Genomic DNA, 21237 nt, shown 5'->3' with positions numbered 1-21237 from the left:
CTGGAAAAGCCCATAACACCGTTGCAGACCCCAAGGAGGCAGCACGTCTAGATGGGCTGCAACAGTAGGCACCAGCAGACTGAAGCCCCCCTGTGATGGCCCCCACGGCAGAAGAGGGAATCCAAAGGACCACTGTGGCTACGAGGAGGGGCCCAGGCCCAGTTAGCAACTGCGGATAGGGTTCCTGGTTGGTGCAGTATAAACAGCTTCTCCCCCACCACACCAGCAGAAACAAGTGGAAGGAGCAACTAAACTCTATCTCTATGTGGAGGCAAAAATCTACAACATCAAGCAATATGAAAAAATACATTAAATCTCCAGAACAGAAGGAAAATAACAAATACACAGAAAACAATCCCAAAGAAAATGAGATATATAACCTAAATGACGATGACTTCAAAACAGCCATCATTAAAATACTCAATGAGTTAAGAGAGAATTCAGATAGACAACTCAACGAGTTCAGGAGCTATGTCACAAAAGAGTTTGATACGATAAAGAAGAACCAAACAGAAATACTGGAAATGAAGAACACAATAGAGGAGATTAAGAAAAATCTAGATGCACTGAACAGTAGGGCCGATAATATGGAGGAAAGAATTAGCAATTTGGAAGATGGGAATATAGAAATGCTGCAGGCAGAGGAGGAGAGAGAAGTAAGACTAAAAAGAAATGAAGAAACTCTCTGAGAATTATCAGACACAATTAGGAGATGCAACGTAAGGATTATAGGTATACCAGAGGGAGAAGAGAAGGAGAAAGTGGCAGAAAGCCTATTCAAAGAAATAATGGCTGAGAACTTCCCAAATCTGGTGAGAGAGATGGATCTTCAGGTGACAGAAGCCAACAGATCTCCAAACTTTATCAACGCAAGAAGACCAACCCCACGGCATATAGTACTGAAGCTAGCAAAAGTCAACGACAAGGAGAAAATACTAAGGACAGCCAGGCAAAAGAAACTAACCTACAAAGGAACCCCCATCAGGCTATCAGCAGATTTCTCAGCAGAAACTTTGCAGGCTACAAGAGAGTGGAATGATATATTCAAAAATCTGAAGGACAAAAACCTACAGCCGAGAATTCTCTACCCAGCGAAAATATCCTTCAAATACGATGGAGAAATAAAAACTTTCCCAGATAAACAAAAATTAAGGGAGTTCATTGCCACAAAACCTCCTCTTCAGGAAATCCTCAGGAAAACCCTCATTCCTGAAAAATCCAAAAAAGGAAAGGGGCTACAAAACCAAGAGCAGAGGAGATAAGCAGAAGGACAACAACAGAGAGTAGCAGCTCTTCATCAGAACAGATTAAACCATGGGACAAGAAACAAAGGAAATTGAAGAAAACCGGAAAACAAGACACAAAATGGTAATGGTAGGCCCCCACATCTCAATAATCACTCTAAATGTAAATGGATTGAACTCCCCAATCAAGAGACACAGAGTGGCAGGATGGATCAAAGAAGAAGACCCAACAATATGCTGCCTCCAGGAAACACATCTCAGACCCAAAGACAAACACAGACTCAGAGTGAAGGGATGGAGAACAATACTCCAAGCTAATAATGAACAAAAGAAAGCAGGTGTCGCTATACTAATATCAGACAAGGTAGACTTCAAAGCAAAACAGATAAAGAAAGATAAAGAGGGACAGTATATAATGATAAAAGGGACTCTCCACCAAGAAGACATAACACTTATAAATATATACGCACCCAACACAGGAGCACCAAAATTTGTAAAGCAACTCTTAATAGAACTAAAAGAAGACATCAACAACAATACAATAATAGTAGGGGACCTCAACACACCATTAACACCAATGGACAGAACATCCAGACAGAAAATCAACAAGGAAATAATAGAATTAAATGAAAAATTAGACCAGATGGACTTAATAGATATATATAGAACACTTCATCCAAAAACAGCAGGTTACACATTCTTCTCAAGTGCACACGAAACATTCTCAAGGATTGACCATATCTTGGGAAACAAAGCAAACATCAATAAATACAAGAGAGTTGAAATAATATCAAGCATCTTTTCTGATCATAATGCTATGAAACTAGAAATCAACTACAAGAAAAAAGCAGAGAAAGGTGCAAAAATGTGGAGACTAAACAACACGCTTCTGAACAAACAATGGATCATTGAAGAAATTAAAGAAGAAATCAAATATTATCTGGAGACAAATGAAAATGAGAACACGACATACCAAATCATTTGGGATGCAGCAAAAGCAGTCCTAAGAGGGAAATTCATCGCAATACAGGCTCACCTCACTAAACAAGAAAAAGCTCACATAAGCAACCTCAAACGACACCTAACAGAACTAGAAAAAGAAGAACAAACAAAGCCCAGAGTCAGTAGGAGGGAAATAATAAAAATAAGAGCAGAAATAAATGATAATGAAACAAAAAAGGCAATAGAAAGGATCAATGAAACAAAGAGTTGGTTCTTCAAAAGAATTAACAAAATTGACAAACCTTTAGCCAGACTCACCAAGAAAAGAAGAGAGAAATCGCAAATAAATAAAATTAGGAATGAGAGAGGAGAAATCACAACAGATACCAATGAAATACAAGGGATCATAAGAGAATACTATGAAAAACTATATGCCAACAAATTGAACAACCTGGAAGAAATGGACAAATTCCTAGACTCCTACAACCTCCCCAAACTGAATCAGGAAGAAATGGAGAATCTGAATAGGCCAATCACAAGTAAGGAAATAGAAACGGTAATCAAAAACCTCCCCAAAAATAAGAGTCCAGGACCAGATGGCTTCTCTGGAGAATTCTACTAAACATTCAAAGAAGACTTAATACCTATTCTTCTCAAACTATTCCAGAAAATTGAGGAAGATGGAGTACTCCCTAACACATTCTATGAAGCCAACATCACTCTGATCCCCAAACCTGACGAGGACAACACAAAGAAGGAGAACTACAGGCCGATATCACTGATGAACATAGATGCAAAAATCCTCAACAAAATTCTGGCAAACCCAATACAGCAATACATCAAAAAGATTATACACCATGATGAAGTGGGATTTATACCAGGGACACAGGGATGGTTGAACATCCGCAAGTCAATCAACGTGATACACTACATCAACACAATGAAAAACAAAAACCACATGATCATCTCAATAGATGCATAGAAAGCATTCGACAAGATCCAACAACCATTTATGATAAAAACCCTCAATAAAATGGGTATAGAAGGAAAGTACCTCAATATAATAAAGGCCATATATGACAGACCCACAGCCAACATCATACTCAATGGACAAAAACTGAAAGCCATCCCTTTGAGGACAGGAACAAGACAAGGGTGCCCACTTTCACCACTCCTATTCAACATAGTACTGGAGGTGTTGGCCAGAGCAATTCGGCAGGAAAAAGAAATAAAAGGAATCCAAATAGGTAATGAAGAAGTAAAACTCTTGCTGTTTGCAGACGACATGATCTTATATATAGAAAACCCCAAAGAATCCATAGAAGAACTATTAGAAATAATCAACAACTACAGCAAAGTAGCAGGGTATAAAATCAACATACATAAATCAGTAGCATTTCTATACACTAACAATGAACTAACAGAAAAAGAACTCAAGAACTCAATCCCATTCACAATCGCAATGAAAAGAATAAAATACCTTGGGATAAACTTAACCAAGGAAGTGAAGGATCTATACAATGAAAACTACAAGACTTTCTTGAAAGAAATTGACGATGACATAAAGAGATGGAAAGACATTCCATGCACATGGATTGGAAGAATAAACATAGTTAAAATGTCCATACTACCTAAAGCAATCTACAGATTCAATGCTATCCCAATCAGAATCCCAAGAACATTCTTCACAGAAATTGAACAAAGAATCCTAAAATTCATATGGGGCAACAAAAGACCGTGAATTGCTAAAGCAATCCTGAGCAAGAAAAACAAAGCTGGCGGAATCACAATCCCCGATTTCAAAACATACTACAAAGCTACAGTGATCAAAACAGCATGGTACTGGTACAAAAACAGGTCCACAGATCAATGGAACAGAATTGAAAGCCCAGAGATAAAACCACACATCTATGGACAGCTAATCTTTGACAAAGGAGCAGAGGGCCTACAATGGAGAAAAGAAAGTCTCTTCAACAAATGGTGCTGGGAAAACTGGACAGCCACATGCAAAGATTGAAAATTGACCATTCTTTTTCACCACACACCAAAATAAACTCAAAATGGATCAAAGACCTAAAGATTAGGCCTGAAACAATAAGTCTTCTGGAAGAGAATATAGGCAGTACACTCTTTGACATCAGTTTCAAAAGAATCTTTTCAGACACTATAACTCCTCAGTTGAGGGAAACAATAGAAAGAATAAACAAATGGGACTTCATCAGACTAAAGAGCTTCTTTAAGGCAAGGGAAAACAGGATTGAAACAGAAAAACAGCTCACTAATTGGGAAAAAATATTTACAAGCCACTTATCCGACAAAGGGTTAATCTCCATAATATACAAAGAACTCACACGGCTTAACAACAAAAAAACAAACAACCCGATCAAAAAATGGGCAGGGGACATGAATTGACATTTCTCAAAAGAAGATATGAATATGGCCAATAGACACATGAAAAGATGTTCATCATCGCTAATCATCAGGGAAATGCAAATCAAAACTACACTAAGATATCACCTTACACCCGTTAGATTGGCAAAAACATCCAAAACCAAGAGCGACAAATGTTGGAGAGGTTGTGGAGAAAGAGGAACCCTCATACACTGTTGGTGGGAATGCAAACTGGTACAGCCACTATGGAAAACAGTATGGAGATTTCTCAAAAAGTTAAAAATAGAAATACCCTATGACCCAGCCATCCCATTACTGGGTATCTATCCTAAGAACCTGAAATCAGAAATCCCAAGAGTCCCTTGCACCCCTATGTTCATCGCAGCATTATTTACAATAGCCAAGACGTGGAACCAACCTACATGCCCAGAAACTGATGATTGGATAAAGAAGATATGGTATATATACACAATGGAATACTACTCAGCCATAAAAAAAGACAAAATTGGCCCATTCGCAGCAACGTGGATGGACCTCGAGGGTATTATGTTAAGCGAAATAAGCCAGTCAGAGAAAGACGAACTCTATATGACTCCACTCATAGGTGGAAGTTAATATATTGACAAAGAGATCTGATCGGTGGTTACCAGGGAAAAGGGGGGGGTGGGGGGAGGGTACAAAGGGGGAAGTGGTGTACCCACAACATGACTAACAATAATGTACAACTGAAATCTCACAAGGTTGTAATCTATCATAACATTAATTAAAAAAAACCCAATTAATCAAACACCTACATGTAACACCTAAAACTATAAAACTCTTAGAAGAAAACAGAGGCTTATATCTTTGTGACCTGAGATTAGGCAAGGTTTTTAGATATGACACCAAACGCCCAAGCAACAAGAGAAAATATGGATGAATGGACTTCACTGAAATTTTAAAAATGTGTGCTTCAAAGGACGCCATAATAAAGTGAAAAAATAACAAAGAATCGGAGGAAAATTGCAAAGCATATATCTGACAGGGGCTAGTATCCAGAATATATAAATAACACACACAACTCAACAATAAAACGATAAATAACCCAATTAAAACATGAGCAAAGGATATGAATGGGCAGTTTTGCAAAGAAGATATACAAATTGTCAATACACACATGAAACAATGTTCAACATCGTTAATCATTAGGGAAATGCAAACCAAAACCACAATGCGATACCACTTCACACCCACTAGGATGGCTATAATTAAAGACATAATAAAAGTAAAAATATGGAGAAATTAGAATCATTATATATTTCTGGTAAGAAGGTAAAATGGTACACATGCTGTGAAAAAGTCTGGCAGCTCTTCAAAAGTTAAACATAAAAAAAAATATATTAAAAAAAAAAAAGTTAAACATACAGTTACCATATGACCCAGCAATTCTACTCTTCGGCATATACCCAAGAGAAATGAAAACATACATCCACATGAAAACTTGTACATCAATGCTCATAGCAGCATTATTCATAATAACCGAAAGTGGAAACAACTCAAATGTCCATCAGTGGATGAATAAAAACTTAATATATTCATGTAATAGAATATTCTTTGGCAATAAAAAGGAATGAAGTACTGATACAAGCAACAACATGGATGAACCTTGAAAACATTATGTTAAGTAAAAGAAGCCAGTCACAAAAGACCACATATTGCATGATTACATTTATATGAAATATAGGTTAGTGGTTGCCTAGGGCTAGAGAAGGGGGTGGGAATGGGGAGTGACTGCTAATGGGTACGGAGTTTCTTTTTGGTGGGGGAGGGGGTGATGAAAATGTTCTAAAATTAGATTGTAGTGATGGTTGCACAACTCTGTGAATATACTAAAATCCACTGAAGTGCAGTTTAAACGGGTGAATTCTATGGTATGTGAATTATATCTCAATAAAGCTGTTAAAAAAACCCCTCAGAACTGCACACCTAAAAAAAGATAAAGGAGGCATAAGAACCTTTAAAAATAGTATTAAGAGGGCTAAATCTAAAAGTACAAACATAGACCAAAAAGGGCACTTTTAAATACATTCAGAACAAAAAGCTGAATGAAGAAATAGGTCTCTGCCTTGTGCCAGCAGTATACTAATAATAAATGACAAGGAGAGAAAATTCCTCAATTACTATTTTTGCTTCTGCCTTCTCAGTTCCTAAGAGGGAACTGAAGGCCAAAATGAGTAAAGAGGTAGTAAATGAGGACTCAACTACTTTAATAAGAGTTCAAATATCTTGGACCAGATGAATTCTAGCCGAGAGAACTGAGAGTAACTTCAAACGAGAACACTGAAGCTATGTCAACGATCTTTGAGGAACCGTGGAGAAAGATGTTCCAGAAGACTGGGAAGATATAATTTCAATTTTCAAAAAAAAGAGGCAAAAGTTAATTCCATGAATTGCAAACCAGTAAGTTTGATATAAGTCTTCTAGATCATTCCAGGGATGGCTTGCAAGAACCTAGAAATGGAAGAATAAGCACTAGAAGCCAGCTTGAATTCACTGAGAAAAAGTAAATTTAGGCTAATCCTTATTTCTTTTTTGTACCGTTACTAAGCTGGTAGCTATGAGAAATATGGTAGGCATAGTATATCTGGACTTCAGTAAGCCATTTGACAAAATCTTTTATGAGATCCTTAAGTGCAAAGTTGAGAAACAAGAGCTGGTTGTTAATTCTTGTTAGATAGATTAATAATTGCTTGAAAGACCATTCCCAAAGCATGCAGATTACTAGGTCACCATCATGCTAGACGAAAGTTTCTAATAGCATACACCGTGGGGTCCTTCTAGCCTTAGGAGTTTCCTCACTGATATCCAACAACTTAAACGAAGATATGGAAACCATGCCGATGAGGTTTATAAGTGACAACATCTGGGAAGGATAGTGAATACTTGAGATGACAGAATCAGGGTATTGATTTTAATCATAAGTAATGGGGGTAAAACAAAACAAAACTAAAACTAAAACTTGCCTGAACCAGATGAAATCAAACCAAGGGCCAGATCCAAATCTCATACCTAAATTAGAAAATGAGTGCAAGGGAAAGAAACAATTTTTCACTATTTCTGAAATCAGCCTCAAATGTGAATTGCAGCTACTGTTAAAATATGACCTGAAATATCCCAGTCAAGACACCAAGTAATACCAATAAGGGTATTAGAAGTTTTTATCTACAACTGTGGCTTTAATTACTCTCACCCTCTTTTAGACGATCCCCTTCAGCCTTGGTTTTCTTCTGTCGTTCTGATCCAGCAAGGTCTACAAGATGCAGCTTAGAGCGAAAACTGCTATTCCTGTGGGAATGACAAGAAGACACAAGTGAGAATGGTACACAAGCTGGGGGGTAGCTGAGTATCAAAGCTGACCTGCTGGCTCTCATTTTCTTTCGAGTCAGTCAAAACGGGCTCCATTGGTTACTAGGTCTGATGATTTGTCAAATCAATTGAACAAGCAACCTAATATTCAACTTTAGTAGAACTAATGTTAAAAAGCTTGACTCTTCAAACTGTAACTTACTTGTCACTTTTCTTTCTTTGCTCTATGGAGATTGTAAAGATGGCATGAGATCGGGATGACTGGGAGTTCATAGCTGTGGAGGCCACAGTCCTAGAGTTGTTGCCCTGCTCCAAACAGGAAACAGTATCCAGGGCAACTAAAACAGTCTTCTCAGTGAGTCCCACAATCTAATTCAGAGAAAGAAAAAATTCCCTTATCATTCAACTTCAAGTACTTCATCAGAAACATAAGGACTGGTGGTTTAAAACAATAGTGCCTTGATGTTCCAGTAGAATGTCAATAAACAGAAGAGTTGTGGTAATGGGGACTATTTTAACCAGAAACTCTGTGATCACTGCAAACCAAGGTCTCCAATCTCCCCTAAGGACTTCCAAAACAAGGGCGCCAGCCAATACTGGAGCTAGAAAAGATCTCTAGATTTTAGGGTAGCAATGGAGAGGTGCCTTCCAGGGAGCCCCACGTGAAGGTAAGCTTTGGCGTCAAGGACAGCAAGGGCAACACAAACAGCTATGGTATTTCTCTTTGCTACTTTCTCCTCCATGTGACCCTATGCTCCTCCCTATACTTCTGACTCATTTTATATCTCATTTCACTAGAGGAAATGGCACGGTACAGTTTCCACTGGATTAGGAAGCCAGGAAAACAGGGTCCTAGGCTCGGTACTATCTCTAACCAAGAGAATTCGTACAAGTTAAAATTTCTTGGAGCCTCTGGAGACTGAACTAGATGATTACAAAGTCCTTTGTAGACTCAATATGCTATGATTTTATTCCTCCATAGCTCCCAAATCTACATCTGTGGCCCAAATTTCTAGTCCTTTATTTCTAATTGCCTGCTACCTATGCTTTGAAAACAATAAATTATAAACCAAAATCATCTTCCTTCCACCCACACTCATTCTCTTCACTACTTCTTCATTTCTATTAATATCTCTATTCTCAAAACCTTAGATTTGCTTTCAGTTCCTTCCATTCCTCCATATCTCATCTAACACCGACTCCTAGTCATTCTTCTTTTGAATCCATTGCTTCCTTTTCCTTTCCACATCTACTTGCCTAGTCTAAGCCCATATTACTTCGTGCCTGAAAAATAAGGCAAAGTTTCCCCAATAGGCCTTCTTCATCCTAGTCTTTCTCCTTTTCAACCCATTTCTGTTTAGTCTTCATAAAATCCTGCTTCCTAAAATGTCACCAAACCACCAAGCCCCGTGCTAGATAATAAGGATATAAAGAGATTTTAAGATATTCTCCTAACCTCCAGGAGCTAACTTAGTTGGAAAAATATACACATAAGATAAAAACTTGGTAACAGTAGCCACAGCAATCTTTCATTTGTAAGTAGTAAATAGCTTATATACTGTTCACAGGGATAGAAGCTAAGCTCTTTAGCATGGCTTCATAATCTGGTCCAAACATATCTCCTCTTACTTCCCAACCCATACCCTCTAATCTAGACAGACTGGTGTAGTCTTATTACCCCCAGGAGTATATTTTCTGCTTTCCTGCTTAAGCTATTCCTTACTACCAGAATGCTCTTACTTCTTTTCTCTACTTACTTAGATTCCACTCATCCCATCTGAACAGTGTTTACAAACTTGTTTTTACCCACCTCAATTTGAGTCAGAAACTCACACTTCTTTGTATTGCAAATTTCACCTCAAATAATGCTTGGGATTTTATTCCTGCCTTGGCATGGGGCATATAAAAGATCTTGGAAGCTGGTCAAGAGCTGGTTCAGCACCAACATTCTTTCTGGGGACAGCATGCATTTTGCCTAGGTGTATTATCCCCACCATCCAAACTGCCTTCCTGTATTCCAAGCCTATCAGGTTTTCAAAATAGCTCTGATCCCTCAAGCCTTGTTTTAGTACCTGGCTAATGACCTAACAACTCAGAAGGAAAAAAAAATTGAGAAGCACAGACACCTGCCCCTCAAGCACCTGTACCCTAAACCTTCAACCTTTCCTTGCAGGGAAGAGAGGAAGGAGAGGAAGATGGGTAAGACATTATTTTACCACATTTTCCTAAGTCTGTACTACGTATTCTCATCCACTTCTAGCCTTGGATCTCCCACTCCTGAATACTCAAGCTCTGCTTGTTTTCAACACTGGCTCCTGGATTTGACCCAATGCCATATAAAAGTCTCCCAACCTGGCCTCAAACTTTCTGTTCAGCTATAGCTCCTCATCCTGTACCTGTATCATGTGACAGAAGCCTTTCAAATAAACGATTTCTTCTTCCTACAGTATTTATGAATTTAAAAATGTTCATATTATTTTACTTTTTAAACATCATCCCACAGTCTAGCACAATGTCCATTACAGTGCTGTCCAACAGAATTTTCTATGACCATGGATATATTCTATATCTATGCTGTCCATATACAGTAGCCACTAGCCACATGTAGCTATTGAGCACTTGATGTGTGGCTGGTGTGACTGAGGGACTTATTTTAAATTTTACTCAATTTCAGTTCATTCAAGTTTAAATAGCCATTTGTGGTTAGTGGCTACTATCCTGGACAGCCTAGTCTTAGAACTCTGTACTTCCTTCCCCACAAGGGCTCCCATCTAGGAATTCTAGATTAACAAAGAGAATTAAGACCTCACAAAATGGGAAAGACTGAGATGTTAGTAGTCATTTAAAACCACAGTGGCAAATAAAAGGGATGTGAACTTTAGTAGTGGCCAGCATTTTTTAATAACATCAAATGAGAGACAAACACACCTTAATGCCTTCCTTAGGATCCTCCCGTATATTTATTTGAGAGGCTTTCTCACGAGATGGGCAAAGAAGATCCAAGATTTCTTCATTGTAAATCTGAAATTGTTGAAAAGAAAATGGTAAAAACAAGATGTTAACGGTGGTAATTGTGAGGTGATGAGATCCTAGGTGATTTTAAAAATTTTTTGTGACTTTCCATATTAAAGTATTTATTTTACAACAAACATATTACTTTTATAATTAAGAAAATGACTGTAACCCTACATGTAATCACCTGATATTTACAAGAATGAATTCACACATTACTAGTAACAAAATCGAGACTGCTCTCTTAAAACAGAGTCTCTTAGGAATAGCAGACACAACAGAAAGTTACACGGGTGCCCAAATTCAGTTCTTTAATGGTGTCATAAGAGCATCACGCTGGGGCCTGCCCTGTGGCCGAGTGGTTAAGTTTGCGCGCTCTGCTTCGGTGGCCCAGGGTTTCAGCCGTTGGGATCCTGGGCGCGGACATGGTACCGCTCGTCAGGTCATGCCGAGGTGGCATCCCATATGGCACAACCAAGGCACTCACAACTAGTAGAATATACAACTATGTGCCAGGGGGCTTTGGGGAGAAGAGAAAAGAAAGACTGGCAACAGATGTTAGCACAGGTGCCAATCTTTAAAAAAAAAAAAAAAAAGCGTCATCCTCAATGATTTTGTTAAAATATAAGTAACAGGTCTTTAGTGGAGGGCGGAAGAGGGAAGCAAAGGGAGAAATGCAACCAATATTTCAACAACAACCAGAACTTTAACTACTTAGAACAGTGTTTAGCACATAGTAAGCACCATATGTGTCTGCTATTATTGCTGTTGCTACTATTTAACATACCAGGTTCCTAAGTTATTTTTACATTTAATTACCTTGGCCACAACTGGGTTAATCAAGAGAGTCAAGAAGGCTAATCTTAATAATGTTTAACTCCCCATCTTCCAACTCTACACGTCTTATACCTATTAACATATTAAGATTCAACTTCAGGATGAAGTATTCACATACAATTTATAATTGCCTGCTTAAATTTTTTTTTTGAGGAAGATTAGCCCTGAGCTAACTACTGCCAATCCTCCTCTTTTTGCTGAGGAAGACTGGCCCTGAGCTAACATCCGTGCCCATTTTTCTCTACTTTATATGTGGGACGCCTACCACAACATGGTTTAGCAAAGTGGTGCCATGTCTGCACCCGGGATCCGAACCGGCGAACCCCGTGCCGCCAAAGCCAAACATGCGCACTTAACCGCTGTGCCACCGGGTCGGCCCCTGCATGCTTAAATAAAATAAGTTTAATTATTGCTCCTTAAAGATAAGACATCTTTTCACTGCTATGGAACCAACCAGCTAGTTTCCCAGAAGCATAATTTCCCTAAACACATGTTTTTGGTGTCCTGAGGTTAGATATAACTGGTCAATCTACTTGTAGACTGATACACACCAGAATGAAAACACCCACAAGGATAAGGATTTTCATGTTTTGTTCACTGATATATCCCAAGTACCTACAACAGAGCCTATAACATAGTAGGTACTCAATAAATATCTGTTGAATAAACACACACTATCATCACTTACACAGCTCAGTACTTCACTCAATTTTTATAACATTCTTCATGAAGTAGCAGCATTATCACTTAGCCTCAAAACACTGAAGGGAAATGAAAATATTTTTCTACACACTCTATAGGGAATCAATAACAGAGGCCAAATTGGAACTTAAGAATTCCTATCATCTTTGTTATATGGTAATACCCACTCCCCCATCAGATTAAACAGACTAGTCTGACAACAAGGAAAGAACTGGATAGCAGCCAAATCCAACCGAGCCAGTAAGTTTTCTCTACTAATTTATTAAAATGTAATTTACAAAAAATGCAATTTACTAATTTGAGTCATACCAGGAAAAACCTGATTTGGATTTATTTTTCTACCCAAAGATAAATTTGAATTCAGAATAAAGATAAATCATTTACCTCCAAGTATGATACTTTCAGAGTAAATTCGAAGTCGCTCCTTTTATCAATTTCTTTGAAGAGCAGTTGTATTACCCTAGGAATGACCCCAACTGTTGGTTCATTCTCTTGCTCTGCAGTGTATGTACCTCCCATTGAATAGGTTTTTCCAGAGCCAGTCTGCCCATAGGCCAGGACAGTTGCATTGTATCCTGGCAAAACAGAAGTCACATGCATAGTGGTGCTGAAATATTTTCATCCAATCAATATACTCCATTTCCTTCAGCAATTACTTGTAACAAAACTGAGACTGCTCTCTTAAGACAAGGGTCTCTTAGGAATAACAGAGAAAAGTTATATGGGTGCTATGACTTTTTGCTACTCTAAATAAGCAAAGAAGAAAAATACCAACCCCAGAACGTGTGCCCTTCTTGATAGCCCTTAAAAGCTGGGAAGTAGGGGGTAGGCCCTGTGGCCGAGTGGTTGAGTTTGCGCGCTCTGCTTCACAGCCCAGGTTTCACCCGTTCAGATCCCAGGCGCGGACATGGCACCGCTCATCAAGCCACGCTGAGGCGGCGTCCCACAGAGCACAACCAGAGGCACTCACAACTAGAATATACAACTATGTACTGGGGGGTCTTTGGGGAGAAGAAGGGGAAAAAAAAAGAAGATTGGCAACAGATGTTAGCTCAGGTGCCAATCTTTAAAAAAAAAAAAAAAAGCTGGGAAGTAAAAATCTTAAAGGTATGACTGCCAAGTCACTGTCAAAAAAGCCATTCAGAACTTTATAATTCTACTTTCTCTCTACTTTGAGCAATTCTAAATTACGGGAATTAAATGAAAGTCTTAGAAGCTGCATAAATAGATGGGATTCCAGTGTGTATTTCTTTGATTAACAGTCTTCATTTGAAAAGGCAACAAACTTGCTTTGTACAGTCAGTGAAAGCATCCCTTCCCTATCTGAACTCTCAGACTGCATCTGGACCATATTATCAGGCTTCTCATAGAGATGTCATCATTTAAGTATGATTCAATGTGATATATATCCTTTGCTTTTTTTTCTTTTTAAAATAACTTGTTTGTCTAAACGAAAACCTGGATGTTCTCAAAGATCATAAGATGTTAAATTGAGATTTTCAGTGTAACAGATTGCTAGTATCACCTGGCATGACTAGGGAGCAAGAGAATAACATTCCATAATCTTCTGCAATACCACAGATATGTGCATATTGTAACAACTGGGGAAACTAAGTTTCAATACTTTTAATAAAATACTCAGGGCTCTGTGGTCTTGGCAACTCAGAGTACAAGAGGGTGCTGTTGAGCTGACTAAAAAATACTTGCTTTGTCTTTGCAACTGAGAGCAATGTTAACCTAACACATACATATCAGATCACTTTCTACTTTATACTGCCTCTAAAGACTATAATTTAATTTTCATTGTTTCTCAAGTTAAAAATATGAAAGTAGACCTATAGTGCTCTTACTAAGCTGTGAAGGTATATTCTGAGGAGGATGACCAGATAATGAAGGATCTGGGAACCATATTGCTTCAGGAATGGCTAAAGGAAAGGAGTGGTGATTAATTAGAAAAGAGACAGAAACAGATAATGGTCTTCCAAATATATAAATAGGAAAAAGACTAACTTTATAGAAGTTATAGAAGCAGAGAAGCCTGGCAGATAACAGCTTAATCAAATGATCAGAATGAAGATCAGCAGTAACGTAACCAATCAACATCGTGTGTTGCCTGATAGGGTTCAATGAGAAGGATACAGCACCACCTCTATGATATTCCTGCTAAAGGCATACAACCCAAATCTAGTCATAAATAAACATCAGACAAAGCAAAATTGAGAAACAGTTAACAAAATAACTGGCCTGTGATCTTAAAAAGTGTCATGATCATGGAAGGCAAAAAATGACTGAAGAAGTTTTAGAATGAAAGAGACCACAGAGGAAGTACAAATAAATACAACTTGTGATGTTGAACTAGATCCTTTTGCTATAAAGGACATTATTGTGACAATTGGTAAAACTTAAATGAGGTCTGAGGACTAGATGGTAGTAATGTAGCAATGCTAATTTCATGATTTTGATGGTTGTATTATAGTTACGTAGGAGAAAGTCCTTGTTTGTAGCAAATATACACTAAAGTATTCAGGGGGCATCAGGTCAACAATTCATCTCAAATGGTTTAGGAAACAAAAGTTCTTTATGCTGTTCTCACAACATTTCTACAAGTTTGAGATTATTGCTTTAATATTTTTAAAATTTGAAACAAAGTGTTCAACATTCCCTGAGCCATGACATCATTAAAAAAGGGGAAAAAAATGTGAATAGCTGTTGCCTGGAAGAAGGCTTCTGTTTGTCTAGAGGGATGAACTAACACTGGGTAGAAATTACCAGGAAGCAAATTTCACCTCATTATAAGCTAACACAATTAGAGCTGTCCAAAAACCAATCAATAGGACTACCTTGTGAGTCAATGAGTTCCCTGTCAAAGAAAAAAATTTTAAACAGATGCTAGAAGTTCACTTAGAGATATTGCTAGAAAGCATTTTTCTTTGGATGGAAAGTGAGACTAGATGATGTACAAATGTCCCTTTCAACTTTAACAGACTCGTACACCATGGTTCCACTTCTTTTAAATAGCTCTCTGCTTTGAATCCTGAATAACCACTGTCCTAGAACAACCAGACACCTCTAAGGCACTGCTCCCTTCTTCAAAACCCTGCTATGGTCTCCAACAACACTAAAGCCTTAGCTTTGGCAATAAAGATCATTAACTGGCTAGAGTATTCAGGGGATTTAGGAAATCTTCTTCACCTAAAAGACTCTACTCATCATTCAAGACCTATCTCAAAGATTCTCTATGGTGTGAAATTCACCTCAAATCCCCCAGAGATGTCATCCTTTTGATTTTCAAACCACTTTGTATGAAACCAGTGCTACTTCTATAGCAGGACTACTTTATATTTTCAAATTTTTAAATATTTCTTCTTAAAGATAGGTGCAAAAAGTTTACAATTTTTCATGTATTTAAAATTATGTATGTAATCATCTACTTTCACTCCTACCCCTGGACTTTGAACTCCTCCAGGGCCAGGAAGCTATGTTATTTATGTCTGAATCCCTCAATAGGCTTTGCAGTGCCTGGGTCTCAATTACTTGGCACACTGATCATTATCAGCACCCATCAAAGAGCTTAGACTCTAATGAGGTTCCAGGAAAAACAAACAAAAATATATACAAGTCAAAGATGAGCAGAACCAAAGAAAGCAAATACAGTATAAAACAGTATAGGGTACAGCGACTTTCACAAATGATACTGTATTAGTTCCTAGGCTCTGGGCTTTTTGAAGGCAGAACTCATGTTTCATCCATTCCTGCATTTGCAGCACGCAAGCACAGTGCCTGACACATAGTATATGCCCAAGAACAGTTTCAAGAATTAAAGTCTTACCTTTAAATATGCCTTTAATGAGTGGCACTACTGCTGTATTGAAGACTTCTTCCTGTTCAGTGGAGGGGTCAAACACAAAATCGTAGGTAAAGGATTTGTCAGTACCAACCACCACCTAGAGAAGGCAAGGGACAAGAAGTAAGGACAATGAAAGGCTAAACCACGCCCCTCACTGCCATTTGGCCCCAGCTGTTCAGAGGCAGGCCCTGGACCCTGCTACGCACGCACCTGAGGTTCCCCGGGAACGAAGGAAAGGCACATCTGGCAGCCCTCGCTAATCTCTTTAGGGACGAGAGGGCGACATCGCAGTGCCACTCTTACAGGAATTCCCTTCACTTCTTCCTTCATGATCCTACCTCAACACCGTCTCTGCAGAAATAAACATATAAATAAATAAATAAAAGATGCTTGCTGATGAACCTTGATAGGTCGGCAGGGTGGGAGGGCGTCCTCCCTCAATTCCGGCCCTCCTCAGAGGGTGGGGTGGGTTACGGAACTCAGCGGCAGCGGTGGCAGCCTCCTCCCCCCAGCGAGATCGCTTCCTCAGGAGAGACCCTCTCCAGCAGACCTGGCCACGACAGGACTGCCCATCAGCCCGACACACTGAAGAGAGCGAAGTGGCGTCTCAAGTGGAAAAGAAAACCCCCAGCGGAGACGACGACAAAGAACCAAAGCTCCAGCGTACCGGGAAAGGCAGATCCTGAGCTAAGGTGTGCTCCCTTAACTCACCAAACTGAGTGTCCCTTCCCTTGTCTCCTGCCGCCCTGTTCCAACAGGAGCTTTAACCGCCAAGTTTCAAATCGGTCTTGGAGGCGCCAGCCAATCGGAGTGCAGACAGCCTGCGGGAGGAGCACGCACGTCCGCGCGCGCAGGACGGCGCGTTGGCGAGAGGAGCGCCTGCGCGCCGCACCCTGACCCCGCCCCTTTTCGACCCATCCGGCATAAGCTTCCGGTTCCTAGGCTGGATTGGCGGTGAGCGGAGCCTGAGGTGGCTGCGACCTTCCGGAGGGTGAGGGGCTGGGCATTTATCGCGTTGTGTGCGCTGGAATCAGGCAGGATACGGAGCAGGGATCTGGAAAGTGGGAGGTGGTAAGGGAAGCGTCGATCTGGGGACTGCCACCGTTACTGATCACATCTAGGGAATCTGGGGGCGGTGCCTTGTCCCGAGTACCTGTGGATAGTTGGAGTCAGCGCTCCCTTGGACTTCGAAAGTAGACACATTTTTTTAGACGCGATTCTGATTTCTTATTCTCTAAAATGAAGACGGTAACATCTGTTTTGCAGGATTGTTGTGAGAAAGGAGATTATCTCTGTAGAGCACCTAGCAGGTTGCTTGGCATCCATATATTCAGCAAAGTTAATAGTTTTCTTCCATCTTTTTTCTTCCTTCTCTCCCCGAGTCTTTATCACCTAGAAGTGGGCTGGGCCTGTAGACTGACAGCCTTGAAATAAGTTGGGGTTGTTTTGTGAAACTTGATTGGCTGCTGTCCTTTTTAAACCATTTTGGTCAGCTTTGATTCACCTTTCCATTCCAGGTCCTTGCTGGAGATGGACAACCGGATTCCTTATGATGACTACCCAGTGGTTTTCCTGCCTGCCTATGAGAATCCTCCAGCATGGATTCCTCCTCATGAGGTGGGAACCATCTATACCCTTGAGTAGGGGATTTTCCCCCATGGGCATGAGATGATGTATGAAAGTTAGGATGGCAGGGTTAGACAGTTCATTGGAGAGTGAATCTTAGCCTTTATTGTAGCCAGGGGACCCAGAAGTTGGATTCTCAGCAACTGGGCCCATTGGGAGCTTCTTATGGAATCCTACGGCTAGAGTTCATTCACACCAGAGAATTCTGGAAATTCAGAGACCTAGTTTCCATTTTGTCAAGGTAAAGAAGTCGGGATCCACTGAGCTGCTAGCATTTCCCCATGCTATCTGTCTACCCATTTGGACAGTGTTACCTGTTCTTCTTAAACTAAGTGCATGACTTCACCTTTTCCTGACTTCAGGGTGATGCATTTGTGTTCCAGATGAAGGTGGGTATAAAATCTAAGACTGGTAATAAGATTTCTGGGCTTGCTGTGTCTTTCAGAGGGTATACCACCCAGACTACAATAATGAGTTGACCCAGTTTCTGCCCCGAATTGTCACACTGAAGAAACCCCCTGGAGCTCAGGTGAGCTTGTGGAACAATTGCATCTTATTCCAGGCTAGATTTGTCCTTACCAGGCCCAGAAGTTGGCCATGGTTGGAGGATGGATGGGGAGGCAGGTAGGAAGGTAAGGAAACTTCCTTTTATTGGCAGAAAAGCTGAGATACCACTTCCACAACTTCTGACTTCTCTCTGAGGGACACAAGCCAAGCTATCATACAGTGATACAACTAGGTGTTCTTGTGTTTGTGGTCTATATTGAGTCTCCATTCTGTGCTCTTGTCTTACAGTTGGGGTTTAACATCCGAGGAGGAAAGGCCTCCCAGCTAGGCATCTTCATCTCCAAGGTATGTGCACCTGGTAGGCAATATGAATAGCTACTTCCCTTTGTTAAGTTATCAGATTGCAGAACCCTGATGTCCCAAGGCTTGGGAAAAGGATTATTTGGTAAACTCATAGAGGGGGCATAATGGGGACACCCTTTCCCACTTAAAACTTCCCACCTGGCAAGCCATCTGTTTCCCTACATTGTCACACACACAAAAAGAGCCCAATAGCACCTTACATTTGAGTAGCACTCAATTTCACTTACAGTCTTTGAAATTGTCCCACCTCCATCACATATATTCTCTTCTTACCAACAGGTCATTCCCGACTCTGATGCCCATCGAGCAGGACTTCAGGAAGGGGACCAAGTCCTAGCTGTGAATGATGTGGATTTCCAAGATATTGAGCACAGCAAGGTGAGCAGAGCACTTGGGCTGTGGTGAGGTGGGAAGCCATCCCAGGTAGGACAAGTTGGACAAGATTAGCCTAATCTGTAACTTGATAGGACTCTCTCCTGAGGAAGTATACCAGGGGGAAGCAGCTCTTAGTGACCTAGAAGGTTGGAGTGGCAAACTACTTTCCTGCTGTTATGATTCTGTGCTGAGTCATATCTCTTCATTTGTACAAGCTGCTATGTTTCTTCCAGGCTGTTGAGATCCTGAAGACAGCCCGTGAAATCAGCATGCGTGTCCGCTTCTTTCCCTACAGTAAGTGCCACTCTGTTTTTTACTTACCTGGGAGGGCCCTGGGTAGGAGCTCTAAATACTGATTACTAGAAGCCCCACAAGTTGGCGATGGGGAACTGGGGGCTAAAACCTGAAGATAACCTGCTCTTTTCCTCCTTTTCCCCAGATTATCATCGTCAAAAAGAGAGGACTGTGCACTAGAGAGTTGCAGCCCACAGCCTTCCACACGGAATCTTCTAGGATAAGCTGGCTAGGCCTCAGGGAAGCCACTTGGGGAACTTTGCTCTCAGCCCCATCCTGGCATAGTGGAATGGGGAGGATGGGGAGACAGTGCTGCCCTGCACTGAGCTAGCTAGCCAACTGTATTACCCAAACTACTGCCCTTTTAGTTCCCTAGTTTTCTAGGTGAGCTCCATTCCCTGAGAGGAGAAGGGTGATGATGTCTAAGTATAGCCTAACCTGTGGAGAACCCTGCTAGAAAAGGCAACTGACATTTATTGAATACCGTGTGCTAGGCAATTGTACATATGTCATATCATTTTCACTAGAGTATACAAATCAGTAGAGAAAGGAATCTTGAGGACCTTCTATCTAATCTGCCTGGCCATCTCATCCCATCCTTATACTGCCAGGCTTATACACTTCAGAGACTCCAGTGGGACCCTATTTTTACTGCCTCCCTCCTGTCCTCTCCCCAAGAAAGTAAAATGCAGTGCTGAGGAAATGTTGGTGTGATTTTTGGATGATACTGGTATAAAATACTGTTGAGTCAAAAATAAAAGCTCTTCCAAAGAGAGGAGCCACTGGAAGTAACAGAGCAAAACTATGCGTACTTCACAAGTATCTCTCTCTGGCTGGAACATTAAGGAGGCCCAGGAACCTTAGCCACAGTGGAACTAAGGAATGGCATAGGGTGAGGGGTATTGAAGGAAACAGTGCCCCTTCCCCCATGAGCTTTGGACATTTCTTTGCAGGGTGCAGTGTTAATCTAGTTCTGTCTTTTCCTTTCCCAAATTCTTTGATCTGGAACATAAACTAAGGGAGAGACTTAGATATATTTCTTTTCAGGGACAGCAGTAAGAAATTAGTTCCTAATTTCTGACTTTTAGTTTGAGTACTACTGACTGCTGATTTCTCCTTTTTCTTTACCCCAGCCCCCACATAACCTTCTGCCATGTTCTTAGTTCCTTAGTTATCAGTCCTTTGCTAGAGATTCCAAGCCATTCTTCCTGCCATTTCCATTGGCGTGTTCAAAATATCCATTCAGAATAGAAAGTTTTCTAATGAGATATGGGGTCAAGTGCGCCCATAACAAAAGTCCCAAATTTGCCTTGAAAGAATCTTGGGAAGCTTAAATACAGGTTTCCAGGCCCTTCCCCTGGAGAGTGATTCTGTTGGTCTGAGCTGGAACCTGGAAATCTGAATTTTTAAGTAAAGTAAGTCAGTCTTCAAATATGGGAAACAGTTCTGAATAGTAGTACTGTATCTCTATGAGGAACTTCTGGCTCTTCCTACAAATCCCATCCCAGCTCTATGATATCTCTTCTAGAGGCTTGGTGCCATTGTTAGGTAACAACATCCTTGTGAGCAGAGCTGGAGGTAGGTTTTAGCTGTCTGCTTCCTGTGAAATCCCCTCCTATTCTGTGCGCCTGTTTGCTTTGCTGCCCTCCAATGGCCGTCTGAGAAAGAAACTAGAGGCTGAGATACACAAAGGCATGTTGGCTGAGTCTACTGAATGTTGAGATCCGAGACCGTCTGTGGTTAATGGGCTTT

At 40.4% G+C, this 21237-nt stretch overlaps 2 protein-coding genes across 17 annotated transcripts in view; one reads left to right on the top strand and one right to left on the bottom strand.

The window, feature by feature from the left end:
- The window catches only part of KIF4A (kinesin family member 4A), a 121299-nt gene extending 104078 nt beyond the window's left edge, over positions 1-17221 (bottom strand). For 2 of the 5 annotated variants that reach the window (XR_002805395.2, XM_023633649.2), the window contains exons 1-7: positions 17032-17221; positions 16531-16671; positions 16303-16417; positions 12858-13048; positions 10851-10943; positions 8125-8291; positions 7807-7901 (exon numbers count right to left, since the gene is read on the bottom strand). Coding sequence is in view for 4 of the 5 variants with exons in the window: in XM_023633649.2 (XP_023489417.1) it covers positions 7807-7901; positions 8125-8291; positions 10851-10943; positions 12858-13048; positions 16303-16417; positions 16531-16650 (781 nt within the window). In the remaining variant the exon portion in view is untranslated. Of the gene's footprint in view, positions 1-7806; positions 7902-8124; positions 8292-10850; positions 10944-12857; positions 13049-16302; positions 16418-16530; positions 16672-16870 lie in introns of all 5 variants that reach the window. The other 3 variants (XM_023633651.2, XM_070258718.1, XM_023633650.2) reach the window with 3 other exon arrangements.
- PDZD11 (PDZ domain containing 11) lies at positions 17085-20277 on the top strand. Of its 12 annotated transcripts, none has more exons than XM_070258751.1 (8): positions 17194-17274; positions 17838-17937; positions 18059-18187; positions 18392-18475; positions 18742-18798; positions 19096-19194; positions 19425-19485; positions 19631-20277. In XM_070258751.1, exons 2-8 carry the CDS (start codon positions 17851-17853, stop codon positions 19663-19665), a joined length of 552 nt encoding a protein of 183 aa, XP_070114852.1. In that variant the 5' UTR covers positions 17194-17274; positions 17838-17850; the 3' UTR covers positions 19666-20277. The 12 variants fall into 12 exon arrangements, with proteins under 12 accessions (XP_001490236.2, XP_005614300.1, XP_003365852.1 ...); XM_070258752.1 differs by having other exon boundaries at positions 17194-17311; XM_070258745.1 differs by having other exon boundaries at positions 17199-17290.
- Positions 20278-21237: the final 960 nt, after the last annotated feature.

This window comes from Equus caballus, chromosome X (assembly GCF_041296265.1).
Source record: "Equus caballus isolate H_3958 breed thoroughbred chromosome X, TB-T2T, whole genome shotgun sequence".
NCBI lineage: Eukaryota > Metazoa > Chordata > Mammalia > Perissodactyla > Equidae > Equus > Equus caballus.
The sequence above is the reverse complement of the archived record's forward strand: the minus strand, read 5'-3'. Positions and strand labels throughout refer to the sequence as shown.

Excerpts from the sequence above, each read along its gene's own strand:
- PDZD11 (XM_070258751.1), top strand. The coding sequence starts at position 17,851 with ATGGACAACCGGATTCCTTATGATGACTACCCAGTGGTTTTCCTGCCT. Across the intron at positions 18,799-19,095 it reads TAGGCATCTTCATCTCCAAG|GTCATTCCCGACTCTGATGC; the intron begins GTATGTGCACCT and ends TCTTACCAACAG. Across the intron at positions 19,195-19,424 it reads AAGATATTGAGCACAGCAAG|GCTGTTGAGATCCTGAAGAC; the intron begins GTGAGCAGAGCA and ends TGTTTCTTCCAG.